The 15,350-nt window shown below is 39.2% G+C and overlaps 1 protein-coding gene across 1 annotated transcript in view; it reads left to right on the top strand.

Annotated features, from left to right (window-relative positions):
* Window positions 1-15,350, top strand: part of LOC139739106 (solute carrier family 49 member 4 homolog) — a 30,894-nt gene continuing 15,544 nt past the window's right edge. The window contains exons 1-4 of the mRNA XM_071649724.1: window positions 1-212; window positions 4,977-5,519; window positions 7,158-7,268; window positions 11,767-11,857. Coding sequence (XP_071505825.1) covers window positions 5,165-5,519; window positions 7,158-7,268; window positions 11,767-11,857 — 557 coding nt within the window. The 5' untranslated portion in view covers window positions 1-212; window positions 4,977-5,164. The remainder of the gene's footprint in view (window positions 213-4,976; window positions 5,520-7,157; window positions 7,269-11,766; window positions 11,858-15,350) is intronic.

Below are 15,350 nucleotides of genomic sequence, written 5' to 3'. Positions count from 1 at the left end.
TTGTAGGTATCCTGATCTAGTGGAGTACGAAGAAGCTGTCTGCATGCGGGGCATTTTGTATCTCAAGCTGTGGGCTATGACCTATGTTAGCTACCGATACGAGTTCAAGGCGATCTCTCTTGTTATATGACCAATCTTGTGCTGCCAAAGAGAAGCCTGACTTTGCGTGTTACTCATGATTTCAAGCACACGCTACTGGTCATGCATGTTTGGTAAGTGGCGAACCTGTCTGTAAGAGTGTAAATAAAGTGGCCATGCCTGGCCGGCTGGCCTGGCCTGGGCATTGCTGGGTGCCGGGTGTTTCGTAACTCTTTGTGCCATGGTGGTAACACCCATGTGTGCCACATTTAATATTTTGAGACACCAAAGTTGTCATGCTTTGGAAAAACATTCTGTTAAGCTGAATACGTAGTGAACAAAGTTGTAGAGAAAATGTCAAGCTTTACTATTACTTTTAGTTTTTATGTAAATTGTAAGACAAATCTGTTACAATTGCTTTTCTTTCAACTGACCAGGGACAGCAGGGTCATTAACCCGTTCCGTACGGGAGCCTGGTGGTCGGGAGGGTGTTTCACAAAGCCGTTCTTAAAGTTAAGGACTTAAGTGCGACTGGTGATCAGTTCTTGTGCTGCCGAATTATTGAGATTCTGATAAGTACAGCACACAAGAACTGATAACCAGTCGCACTTAAAGTCCTTCTTAACTTTAAGAACGGCTTTGTGAAACACCCCCCCCCCCCCCGCAGTATTAAGTCTATGGGCATATCCAGAATTCAGTGTGAAACGGGTTAACAACATTATTGTAAAAAGGCACGACTTTTGCACACCAATGAAATAGTGAAAGAAACTTTAGAATTTACACACAAATTCAGTAGGGAACACCGTTTGCTACAATTGTAGCTACACGTGTAGTCAATCACCACCCAAAATGCAAGAGCTATTAAGTATAATTTAAGAGGAACGAAATCGCAAGAACGCTTTTTATTGTACTGTGGCATTTGGCGAATTATCGATTAATTTGGGCAGGTTTGTGCGTTCGAGCAGAATATGCTAAGTTAGCACACCCTTGGATGAGTCGGTCGTATGAACGTGGCACATAAAGAGATAAAGCTGTTCGTATGTGCCCACGCCATGTTGTTTGTAAAGTCCTTTGTAGAGTTAATTGTTCATATTGGGGTCGATAGAGTCAATGAAATCTTACAAATCTTACAGATCTTACAAATCTTACAAATCTTGCAAATTAAAGTTACGATAACTAGGACTGTTGTTCGTATTAGTTCAACAAGTTGTTCGTAACTTTGCGAGACGTTTGGGTTGCTCGTGTAAATCGAGGGTTGTTCGTGAAGTCGTTCGTATACTCATAGCAACAAAATGGCAGTATGTACAAGTATACAAAGTAGATTCTACAAAGGCTAGGGTGAGGAGAGTCTTCCTCCCCACTGAGGACCCATTGCAGGCTGAAGATGACTAAAAACAAAAACAAAAACAGGAAAGCATACAGATTTAAACATGGGAGAGGTAAACACCTACACTTTGTAGTTCAGTGGACATGCAGAGAGGATATCTCCAGCCAAAAGGGCCCAAGAACACAGCAGAGAATCATAGCTTTGTCCGTCCTTCACCAAGTATGCATTGGCAACCATAGCCCGACCAGATGCCACAGCGACTGGGCTGTGTATAGTATAGTTATGGCAACCATTTCTTTTGATAAGTTTCCCCAAGTAGACAAAAGATCCGTCTGTCCGGAGGAGTCTTTTATTTTTATTTTTTGACGTTATTGCTCTCCAAGGAGGGGAGCCGTGAAGCCAGAAGCAGTCTCCGCGGAACATACATGTACAATGTATCCTCGATGACCAGATACAGACCAATCTTTCGGTCAACAGTTTCTCACTGCATACGCAAAGTGACACTGGCCCTTTTTTTCATCGACAAAGTGCTCGGCGGTGATCCTGATGTTCTGTAATAATATGGTATTTGAATATGAAATTGTAGTTAACTTTTGCAGGATTTTCTGTAGTCATCCTCTTTCAAAAGTGAAAATATGCACAAAAACTGCATCGCCCAGAACTCATTACAAAGCTTCAGATTTCAGAATAGCTAGCTTGTTTCACTTCAGGGGTGGATCCAGGGAGGACCGCAACCGGTGCACGCCCCCCCCCCCCTTTATTTTTTGTTGAAACAAAAGAAATAAAAAGAAAAAATGGGGGAAGGGGTGCGTGCGCCCCCCCCCCCTTTAAGTTTGTAAACGCGCCCCCTCTTTACAGAATTCCTGGATCCGCCCCTGCACTTCACAATAAAGGTTTCAGGATTTAAACAAGGAAATGGAAATAAAGAGCTCTATCTTACCTTGGAAATGAACCAGGGTACATGTATATCATTTGCTTAAGAGCAGGGCCCCGTCGTATAAAGCCTTCAAATCGATCACAAGTCCCCAAATCAATCGCAACTTGCATTGCAGCACACACAAAACTTGTGATTGATTTCTATCACAAGTCTTTATAAGACAGGCCCCAGGTTTGTTCTTGAACATGCAATACTTTTTGTCTCGCCCACCGGAGGTGAAGGCGAGACTAAGGGATCCAAATGGCGTCCGTCTGTCGTCCGTCCGTCGTCCGTCCGTCGTCCGTCATCCGTCACAAATGTTAAAGTTTACCTGCAAGACTCTCTTATGATGCATAACTTGGCAACTGTTACAGCAATGGCAGCCACACTTGGGTGATAGAAGCACTAGGGGTATCTTCATGTTATGGTGTTGTCAGAGGTCATGTGATGATGTCAAAGGTCATTTAAAGTCATATATTAAAGAGTATGTGCAAGACTCTCTTTTCTATGTTAAAGTTTACCTGCAAGACTCTCTTTTGACAAATAACTTCACATAAGTTGCTCGGATTACAACCTAACTTGGGTCATAGATGCACTGGGGGTACCTTCATGTTATGGTGCCGTTGGAGGTCACAGGATAAGGTCAAAGGTCATTTGAGGTCATACGTTAAAGTTTACTTGCAAGACTCTCTTATCACACGTAACTCAGCAGATGTTGCTACAATGGCAATCAAACTTGGGTGATGGATGCACTGGGGGTACCTTCATGTTATGGTGCCGTAAGAGGTCACATGATAAGGTCAAAGGTCATTTGAGGTCATACGTTAAAGTTTACTTGCAAGACTCTTATCACACGTAACTCAGCACATGTTGCTACAATGGCAATCAAACTTGGGTGATGGTAGATGTCTCTTGGGAAGTTGAAGGTAGCCACAAGGTCAAAGGTTACAGACAGGGGTCAACGAACTTTTAGGGCCCAATGTTAAGTTTAGGGCGCATTTCGTTTATGGCTCATAACTTTTGATCCCTTTGTCCGTTTGTGACCAAACTTGGATGGAAGATGTCCCTTGGGGAAGTGAAGGTCGTCACAAGGTCAAAGGTCACAGACAGGGGTCAACAAAGTTTTAGGGCCCAATGTTATGTTTTTAGGGCACGTTTTGATTGTGGCTCATAACTTTTGATCCCTATGTCCGTTTGTGACTAAACTTGGACGGTAGATGTCCCTTGGGAAGTTAAAGGTCATCACAAGGTCAAAGGTCACAGAAAGGGGTCAACAAATTTTTAGGGCCCAATGTTAAGTTTTTATGGCGCGTTTCGATTATGGCTCATTACTTTTGATCCCTTTGTCTGTTTGTGACCAAACTTGGATGGTAAATGTCCCTTAGGGTGTTGAAGGTCACCACAAGGTCAAAGGTCATAAGCATGTCAATTAACTCTTGGGAGTTATAAAAAATATTGATTCCTTGTACGCGAATGGGCTAGACACAATTTGGCGATTGCCTTGTTTTGTCACATCAAGTCACACTTACAATGTAGCTTACAAGCAGCTCAGAAACACGATTTTCATTTTGCACATTGGTAGCTTAGGAGCGACTGCACCAACTTGCAACTGCATGACCTGCATGAACTCACAAGTGACTCTGTATGAAACACCCCCACCCCCCACCCCCCAGGAAAATACATGATGATGTAGGCTATACCGCAAATGACTGGGATGTAAAACTTCTGCAGCATCTATGGAGAATGTACATGTAGACTGTATAGTCAGTGATAGTACACTGTAGTAGTGCTAGAAATCTGTTTTACAAATTCATAGAACAGAAGTGTAGAATATCTACAGTTGTAGTATGAAAATTTACATAGGTACTACTCACCTGTACATGTACGATTGTAGTCCTAAGCCCTAGGCTAGAGAGAGGAGTTCAGTCCAGCTTCTTGTAATCTCAGTTCCTTCAATCCTTATTCCTACTCCTTCATTTGCAAGAATACTGCTATGTCATTTGAATAATCAGAGAGTGTCATTTTGGAGTCATAACTGCCTTCTGCCCCTAAACTCTGGAATTGCCATGTACAAATTTAAATCAATTGGCTGAGATGAGGATAGGAGTGCTTTAAACTCTTTGCAAGGAAACTATGTATAAGAAACTACAAAATGATATATTACAGAGCATGCCAAATGTTGTAAGAGGAATGATGAAAGTAGATTTGAAATGGCTGAGATATATTCATATATCAAGTAAAACAAAGAGGATATCCTTATAAAAGATAGGTCCCACTTTTTTTATTGCTTTGTTTTGGATATTTCAGCCATTTCATATTTCATAAGCAATTTCAAATCATCTCAGAAAAAAAAAAAAAATGTTAGGAGCCTGAAGCCAGGTCTCAATCCAAACTGTACTATCCCTTTAGCCTTAACTTCTTCTTCTTCTCTCTCTCTCCCCCTCTCTCTCTCTCTCTCGTCATTGATGTCTCTCTGTAGACTATCAATGTGTTTTGTGTATATTGTTTAGTAGGCATGCCTATTAATCTGTTGTTCTGGTGCCACACCCCCTTCAATGTACATATTGTAAATGCCATTGTCATTGTAGAGTTTTCATTGTAACGATTTGATGTTGAAGGAAATAAATGTTACTTTGACCTTTGAACTTACAATAGAGTGGACTTTGTCTCCGACTGGATTGAAGTGCAGCTCCGATCCCATGATACAACTCAGAACTCTCTCCGGCATGTGCCAGTCTTCTATTTTGTCCGTGACAACTGCTTGAAACTGCTGTTCTGGTGTTGGATTGACGTCAAAGTTTGACATTTTGTCAACTGATTGAGCATTGAAGGTTGCAGTCCCAATGAACGGAAAGCACTATGGGAGCCCAAACGAGGAAGAGAACGAACCTTTGTTGTCAGGCCAACCTGACGTGCTTATGGCAGATGCCTCCATGGAAATTGCATCCCATGCCCAATTAGACTCGATTAGGAGCACCCAGTGCCTCTCTGGTACCGGTAACGGGAATGCGAGATTGAGTGAAGATAGTGCACTAATAAGGGAGGATGATGAGCGGACACGGATCCTCACAACCAGTACTGGTAGCCACAAGGAGTATGTGGTATACCCGGACCGGTGGTACATTCTCGCGCTCTTCTCCATGATGGCACTGGCCAACTCAAGTGGTTGGAACACATGGGGCCCCATACAAGACACCGGTAAGACTTGATGCGCTAAATTGAACTTTCTGCATGTAATCATATTGACCCATTGACTTCAACACATGAATTTGGATGAATTTAATTTCAGTGATTTTTCTCAGTGAAGAATTCAACTCAACAGATATCTGCCAAGATCTGTGAGTTCAGATACTGAATTGCATATTATGTGTGACATTGGCTGCATTTATCAACTTTCCTCTGTTTAAACGGCTCTCAAAAGCCGTTTCCAAAGCCCTTTCGAAAGCCGTTTCCAAAGCTCTTTAGAAACGGCTTCCAAAATAGTTGCATTAATCAACTCTTCGTGAACACGATAACTGGCCTGTCACTGCACAGCTTCATTGCGCAATTCGACCCAAGGAGAAGAGGTCATATACACAAGGCGTGCATTGTTCGTAACTGCAGTACAATACTACAAAGCCGTTTCAAAACAGATTTGCGTTTATCAACTTCAAAAGGCTTTACAAACAGATTTCTGAAAACCTGTTTAGGAAACCTGTTTGGAAAGCCACAAATTTGCGGTTTCCGAAAAGGCTTTCCGACAGGGCTTTCAAAACAGCTTTGCGTTTATCAACTCCTAAAAATTCCTCGAAAGCTGTTTGGAAAACCTGTTTCTGCCGAGAAAAAGAGTTAATAAATGCACCCATTGTAACATGTACATTCAGAGTTCATTTCATGTACAACTAGAGAAGCACTCTGAGAGCCCAGCCCTCTGCCAAGTAGCTCATTTCCACCACTGATCTTGTTCTTCCATAGATCAGTGATTTTCATCCATTCGTACAGTATTGCATGCTGGAAATCGCCCGATTTCCCAATATATATTTGTTACGTCATCAACTTCCCACTGCACGGCCTGCTTCCTTGCCTCAGAAACAAGAGCACGCACTTTAGTGCATGTACAGTGTACATGCAAACCTCACAAAATGCGTAGCTTGAACTTCCAAGTTCATTGACCCCACCTGCCAATACTGGTATTTCAAAATTCCTTCATAAAATCCATAAAAATACTCAGATCACTCCCAAAATTCAATGACATGATCTGTTCCTTGTGTCATTCTCAACCTTTTCCAGAAGATTCATTTAAATATGTTCAAAACTTTTGGAGTTATTTTGCACATGGCCTAACCAGCAAAAATGTTTATGAAAACATGACCTCCTCCCTTGGTGGAGGTACAGTAAATATGAAGGCTTGTAAGAGAGTGATGTGAAAATCATTTATATTTCTAATTATTAAATAAATGTTAAGCATTTTGATGCCAGCCCAAGGGGCTCTTTGAAAGTCAATCAGTCCATACATGTCCAGAGTAAATAAATACAGCATACAAAGAATTGATGACATTGCTACAGTATCTAAGTATCTTTGTGTACTTCATATCAGGGAATATACATGTACTGTAAAACGAGGAATGTTCACATGCATGCAAAAGTTCTTGTCTACACTGTATGCATTGAACGCCAGTGGCAATTCACAAAAATTTCATACCACGAAAAGAACGTCAGCTCCAAATCGCAAAAATTTCATGCCGCAAATATATCATGTTTTACAGAATTAAATTGAAATCAGAATTACAGTTGTATGTAGTAGATTTTCCAGCAAGGCAACTGATTTATTTTCACCACTGTGTCAATTATCTGCAGCCAAAGCAGTGTTTTCCTGGAGTGATAGTAACTTCGCCCTCCTTGCCAACTGGGGAGCCATTACATTCCTTTCCTCTGCTCCTATGTTCTCGTGGCTCCTTCATACCAAAGGTAAGTAGAATGACTACATTTCTGTAATTTCATTTTTTTTTCTGTTATTGTTTGATGTTGGAACTTTGATTGATTTGATTCCATGAAGCAGCTTCTTTTCTATTATAATTGGTTTGCAATCAATACACCATTATGATAGCACCAAATTAATTCTTACACTGTGGGAGTGCGATGGTATAGGGGATAATCGAGGATTTTTTGTTGTGAATGTCTTGGGTTCAAATCCTACCAGGTGTTGTCATCCTTTGATGAGATATTCTCGCGACAATCCCCTCCTTGACAGTACCTGCTGGAGAACAGTGTTAGAGGGATAGTACAGTTTCAGTTGAGATGGGGTTTGAAGTTTCCACTGTTTGTTTGTTTGTTTTTTGATGATTTTTTGAGATAATGAGAAACCTTTTATGAAATATGGCAGATCATATAATTCTAAGAGAAATTCGAAGTTAATTTGATGAAAACTGGTTTTGAAATGGCTAAGATATACAAAGCAAGCCTCATAAAAGGTGGGACCCACCCTTTATAGGATCACTATGTTTTATTTTGTTTTTGGATACCTCAGCCAACATAACTGATTTTTTTCATCAAATAAACTTTGAATTCCTCTTAGAACTGAAGACCTCTTTAGCATTTCAGTCGGTGGTATCCGAATATCTTGCAAAAAGTTATTACCTCAAGTAATTCTGTAGCCCACCTCTCGCTCATTCGCACTCGTAGACCTTAGATGGAGAGAGAGAGATGGCAGACTTCTTGTGGTGAAAAGCAAGTCTTGAATCTTTTATTCCGTTAGTAACCAGATGAATACTCAAATGATAAAACACAAAACAATTTATAACAAAATCATGTACAACAATTACGGCTCTATATGTCAGCACACCGTGTTTACACAACATCTGCTTAGTGCTACCAGCCTGTAATTACGAATGAGAACTGCTCCCTCTGTGTGAAACAAAACAGCATATGTGATATACTCTGTTATTTGTCTGCCTACCCTATCCCCAGCTGTAAACAACTGAATTAATACACCCTTCTTTATTTAGCTGTAAAGCGGTTACTCATTAGGTATATGACTTTAATATAACACAATCTCTCACTGATCCCTTTCCTATCTCCACTACCGATTACATCCCATAGAGCTGTGCGATAGGTAAGAATGCAGTTCTATGTTACATCCATATCAATGCCTATAATTCATTGGTGCCACAAATAAACAAATCATGATTAGTCATAAAATTACAACTCACTTAATCTAACTTCAAACATTATTCCAAATCAATTTATTCTGCCAACTCATTATGTAACTAATTAAGAAAATGTTTGTTCGTTTGTCTAAGCCATTCTGTTCCAAAACAAATAAAATTCCATATGGAAAAAGCCCTTAACCTTATTCCTTCTCATTTCAAAACAATTCGATGACTCAAATGACTGGATTCTCTCAGGCTACATATAATAACACTGACATTTGTTGTAAATTTCTACTACCAATCTGCACTGACTGGTTCTTTTCTAACTTGTCTTCCTGAACTAAAATAAAATAAAACACCTCCTCTCTTTTCCCCAGCACTCTTCGAGATGGCTCCTCAAAAGAGGAGATAAACTCTCTCACTTTCCCAAGTGGTGTCCAAAACTTAAAACAAAGACTTTGTTTAGGCAGGGGGGAAGAAAGTAGCAAGCTATCTACACTGCCGAGGTACAGAGTTATCTCAACCTTGGCGAGAGGCAGGAGAGGAGTGACCACATCACATCAACATCCGACCACAGGGCTGGAGCGAGAACCACTGGCTCGCTGGTGTGCATACCGGTGGTTTTCACTCCGGCAGTGGGAGGAGTGTTCACACTCTAATTCTAGTTCCGTCTCCCCCATCAAACTTGTATACCTAATAATAACCCTACTTATTCCTACTGACACCTATACAACACACAACTCAATTTCATATAGCGAAAATACAATCCTGTATTATCATATACTGTAACACTTCAAAACTTAAAGAGGAGTATCTAACTTAGAATTGTGTGAGACAGTCATCTATTACTCATCCCTCAACCTGGATTGTCAAATTATGGCACACGGTATCTAGACTACACACAATTATAACATTCAACACCAGTCTCAACATATTCCCTCGAGGGATATTCCCGTATACGCTGTATCATGTGGTGTATTAGTCTTCCCATGTGAAAGTACCCCTAGCCCATCAAACTGTTATCTTTTCCACTGCATATCTTTCTTTGGAGACCACTGAGGTTTCTTTGTCTTGATGGAGTCTGTTAGAATGAAGTGTACAAACTGACTGACTTTTCTTCACTGCAGTGTCTAATTCTACAATCTTATATGCCCTGACATTGCAATGCACATTGAGCCACATTATTACATTAGCCACATGCATACCATCCCTACATACACATACACACATAACAACTCGCAATATTTTCTAGAACAATTATTGAAGAGGCCCACATTATATACCTTCATGTACGCCTCATGGAGTACTGCATTTTTTTTATGACAATATGCAACACTATATACCCTGTAGTTTTAGTTTTACTGAGTTATTGGATAGTTTGTGAACATATTGGATAACTGACATAATTGTCCCGTTTCCTTCGTCAGTTTACCGAGTATACAATATAACCAAGGACATTATTTTCATGAGACAATCGCAAGACACGTAGAGCTTAACTGAACAAGTGGTCCATTTTTAAAGCAATTAATCTACTGGCTATTCACAATGAAACTATATTGGTAATGGCCAACTCGGCTGCATTTATCGAATTTGTAGAATTTCTCAGGCTTGCCATTTATGTCTCAACTTTTGTAACCTGCGTAGAGTGCTCTCTTGGAATCCATATTCTATACCATCCCTCTAACACTATCTAGAGAGGCTACCATGGATAGATAATATTCTCATATGTTTCATTAGAAAACAGCTCAGTATATTCATCATGCAGCCTTGTTTTAATACTCCAGCAGGAAACCTTCACTGATAATTGTGCTTTCAGTTCTAATTGTTACTCACTGAGGACAAATGCTCAATTGGATATCCTGCTATTAGAATTTGGCAATTGCAGAGTTCATTTATAGTGGCAGTAAATCATTCCCTGACTGATGATAAGAGTTTCTTATCATGAAACCCTCTTTTATGATACATGTTTCAAAGGTACAGTTTACTTTCAAAGCAGTGATTTAAAATTAAAATGTTTGAGATATCACATTTGATGCATACAAGATTTGTATGTGTACATTGTAGGTCAGTTGTATCACAAAACATCCTACCGTGTAAAAATTTTGCATTAAAGCTTATAATATAAAGAGATATCACTTTTTTTTTCCTCAATAAACCATACTGTAACTGGGACAGTTTAGTCTACAATTTTTTTTTTTTATAGTAACTATTGTTCAAATTTTGTATTGAACAATACTTAACATTGATTACACTGATTCAATTTTTACATTGGTTGTTTCTATCCCTAACTCACATATTAGAACTACTGTAATTTGAAGCACTAAAACTGGGTTTTTGTTTCATCTGCAAATGGTAAATTGTGCCTTTAAGAATTATTTTCTCAGGAATATCAGATAGTGTCATTCTAAAGTTTGTGAGAGATTTCCCCTCAAGAGTCACAACCTACAGTACAAGTCCATATGATACCAGGGAGACTGAGGGAGGGGGGGGGGGGGGGGGGGGGGGGTTGCAGCCATTTTTGGGTAGACCTGTGAAAAGTATTAAAAAGAAGAATTGAGAAAAAAATGATTTAAATAACAAAGTGACTGATGATGCGGTATTTGCCCTGTATGAGTGTAATTTGCATTTTCACCATCTATTGTATTCTTTTTTCTCTTTTTTCCTGTGAACAATCTTTCATCTTCTCCAACAGTGACCTTGCATGGTATCTGCATTTATACAATTGTATTTGTATTAACGTTCAGTTGTTTGCGAGTGAACTTTGTGTGAAATGTTTTTAGCAAGCCAAATTGCAAATAAGAAAAGAGTCATCCCATAAAATGGCTGTGTGAGTAATATGAAAATTGTATCAAACGTTGTAACCAGTAAAAGACCCATGCTGTATCTGTGATGATTATGGATGTCCACTGTGTCTCCTCTAGGCAATGTCAAGATTAAGTTTTAAATCATAAATGCTACAGGGCTCGACATTACTGATAGTTCGATGGCCTGGAGCCACTAAAAATTGGTGTCTGGCCACCAAATTTATATTTTGGTGGCCTGATTGAGCAAACTAAGAATTAAAATGGATTGTTACTTTTGCTTTTATTTTGGGCCACAACATATCTTTTTGAGAACACCACATACATATATCTTTTTCAAGCCATCAAAAATGTCAGATTATGATACTTTAGTGGCCTGAATGGGCCACTAGACCAAAAAAAAAAAAGTTAGTGCCAAACCCTGTATTAGACATATCAATAACAGTTTTAATATGAATATATTTTATCAAAAAAAAAAAAATGAATCCACACATTTTGTTTACAATGCATTTACAGGTCTTCGACTATCTGTGCTGGTAGCAGCAGGGTGTCTGGTCATTGGAATGGGAATCAGATGTCTTCCAGTCGGCAAGGAGCATATGATATGGTGGGTGACTTGTCAGTGACTGGGGTTGCAGATAAATCCATTTTATCATGGTGGGAACAAATTTGTCCAGATTGAGGTCAAGCTTTCTTTGTCCAGAGTCTGATATTTCAAGAAACTCATTGTCCAAGGCTGACCTCTGAAGAGCTTGTATCTTATTATATGACAGTTGAGTTGTTGTGGTTGGGTTTGTAAATTTGTTCAGCACACAATTAGCCATTGAGATACATTTGCTGTCTATCTTGCAGAAAATTTCATTCCTTAATGATATGGGGTTGAATTGTCCCAAGTTTGATTTTATGAGCTGATTCTAAAATACAAAATAATCTCATAGACCACTTCTTCAACAGTGCTATTGACATTTCAGATCAAATTTCAGAATTCAGTGTGAAACAGCTTAAAGGACCTTGTCACAGACGTGATCAGGCTTCATATGAGGATGAGTAATGAGTGAGAGTCACTGCTGTCTCATACATTGAGCATTGTTAGTACATGGCAACCGAAACCATGCTTATTTCATGCATGTGTGTGTGTGTGTGTGTGGGGGGGGGGGGGGGGGGGTGCTTCAGCTTACATTTGTACCTGTTTTAGACATTAACATCCAGTCAAGTCTGTCTTCCCAGCGTAAAATATGCTGCCCTCGCTGACTTCCTGCTGATTGTGTGGCACATCCTAATCACATGCTCATTACTGGATAAACTACAGTTGTACAACCACTAGTTGCAATGTAGGCCTGTTAACATTTTAAGCCATGACCGCATTTCTGTGGTTTGATCCAGTATATATTTTTAAATCATTTTTTTTTTCTATTCATTGCTAAGTGTTTCATGACATAGACTTAAAAATAAAACAAAAAAAATAAAATCTCTCATGTGTTCCCCTTTGTTCATTAACTGTCTAAATGGAAGATCCTTATAATGGCTGATTTTTACAAACTAAAAACTGTGCAAGTTGTTAACGAGAAGGGAAGTTCTGAGATGGGTAATACCTTTCGTAGGCAATTCAAGTTCTTGTTTCTTTCACACTTTGTTGTCATTTTTTTTTTTTGGTCTCTGTATTTGTGCATATTCAATTATTTTTACCAGTCCCTCCTGATATTTCATCAATACATTAAAGATGATATGCAGGGGTATTTAGTGATGGTGACAGAATGATAATTTCTGCTGCAAAATTCCCTAAGACTTGATGGTCAAGTTTCTTCAGGAGATAAGCCACTCCTATAATTTGGCTCTGTTCTTTGTGGTTGGCTTTCTGTGTCTTCCTATTTTACAAATTATATAGTTTTCTTGTCAAATTCAGGTTGGGTTAAACCCAAGATGGAGCATCAAATTTCACGATAAACTTATTGAAGATTAAGAACTTCCTTTATGTTTCACCTCCTTTCCTTTGTGTTTGTCCTGAGAAATAAGTATCATCAAATTGCTGTGACCTTTCCAAATCAGGGTGAAGACTGGAACCTGTATCAGGGCAGTTATCCCCCCCCCCCCCCTCCCCCTCCCCTGCTAGTACTGTTTAGTGGTAAGGTTAGAATTAAAGATTAGGCTTAGGGTTAGGTTTAGGATTAGAGTCTTGGTTAGGGTTAGAATTAGGTTCAGGATTAGGGTTAGGGTTAGGGAAAGGGTCGGGAGCAATTGCCCAGGAGGTACATTGCCCTAGACCCCTGTAACCATTGTGTGTAAAGTGAGGGTTCCCAGGACATGTAGAATTTTTAGATTTCTTATCATGTAAGCTTACATTTGTACCATAGGCATGTTTGGTTATGCAGCAACAAGACAAGATTTCTGATCAGAAAGTTCTCTAGATAAGACTTATTTTTTTCATTTCACAAAGAAACAGTTGTGTAGTGTTAAACAGAACTTTTTAATGGAACACCATTTAAAAGTACCGGTATTCAAAAGTAAGGAATTTTGCTTCCACATCTCTGATTTTATCCAGACTTGTGTTCTTTCTTTTACAAGCATCATTGAACATTTGTAATTTCCCTGAAAGTACTGGTATGATCTGAATTTTTCAGAGAACAAGAGCGAGACTGCAAATCAAGGTATTACCCATAACACTGAAACCCCATTACAGCGAGGTCAGATATAGGAACATGAATGATATAAACTAGGTAATTTTGCAGGTCAGATTCCTTGTACCTCTTTTTTTTAAAATCCATGATATAATCGGATACGGTACCAAATATACATTGTCGGAGGAAATTTCAGTGACCGCAAGCAGCTTGTTATACACTGTAACAAGGTTCCTCTACATGTGTTGGTTTTGTGTTTTTGTTGGTTGCTATGCTTTCAACTGATGTTATGGTTCAGTGTTTGATAAATGGTCCCATGATTTGAATAGTCATGTGTACAGAGGAAGTGAGTTTCCATGCTTTATCTGTTCACAACACACAGCGAGACACTCGTCAAAGCTGTACAATACATACGTGTGCAAGATGAGGTGTTACCGATGTGACAGGCAATTAGACTGTATAGAAGCAGATTAAAGGGATGGTACAGTATTAGTGGAGATGAAAATTGGGCTTTCACTTTTTTGCTAGATACCAAGAAAACACTTTGGAAATAGTACAGAGCATACCATAGAGAGGAATTCAAAGTTCATTTAATAAAAATCGGGTTTGGAATAGCTCAACCAAAACCAAAGTAAAATAAAACGATCATAATAAAATGTGGGTCCCACACTTTATTAGGATCGCTCTGTTTTGGATTTATAACTCGGCCATTTAAAAACCAATTTTCATCAAATAAACAATGAATCCCTCTTGGAATTACTTGCTCTTTCATATTTCATAAGAGGATTCTTACCATCTCACCAAAAAATGATAAAAACTTGAAGTCAAGGCTCAACCAAAACTATACGATCCCTTTAAATGCATTTTGCTGTACTGGTAGTGGATTTGTTGTATGTGAAGGCATCACCTTTTCTCAAATTGAAGGCACTCAACTCGGACAGTCAGTTATGTGGTTACAAGGAACACCGTATGTTTCTCTACAATGAAATGAACAAACAAACAAACAGCACACATGAAGTGAAATAATGGAGACGGAATTTCTCATCAACTGACTTCACCTTAAAATTACCTCTGTGAGAGATTCTGAAGGAATCAAACAAAAGTCATTTGCATAGAAAGAGAAACATCTGTCTGGTGTGGATACTGTAGTGCTATTAACCCATTAAAGACAAACTTATTTTGCTTTAAAAAAAAACATGTTTCCCATGTTTCCCACAGACACATGCGTGAGTGTACTTAGGCTAGTCTTCGACGGGTTAAAAGCCCTCTAAGATGTCTAGATCTGTGTTCATTGCCACGCAACATGCTCTCCCTTACATTGATACATGTAACTTCATGTGGAGAAGCTTTTAATTTACAGAAGCATCGGTCTACCTTTGTATAGGCGGTTGTCATCTGTCTGTAGGCATCTGTCATCAACTAATACCCACATATCCACAACAAGTGTGAGAAGTCCAATATTGTATACTGAGCAAAAGGGGTAAT

The sequence above is a fragment of the Diadema antillarum genome, unplaced genomic scaffold, assembly GCF_040938485.1.
Source record: "Diadema antillarum isolate AM-2024a unplaced genomic scaffold, OU_Dant_1.0 seq00000782_RagTag, whole genome shotgun sequence".
In the NCBI taxonomy this organism is placed as follows: Eukaryota; Metazoa; Echinodermata; class Echinoidea; order Diadematoida; family Diadematidae; genus Diadema; species Diadema antillarum.
This window is presented reverse-complemented; position numbering and strand designations above follow the sequence as displayed.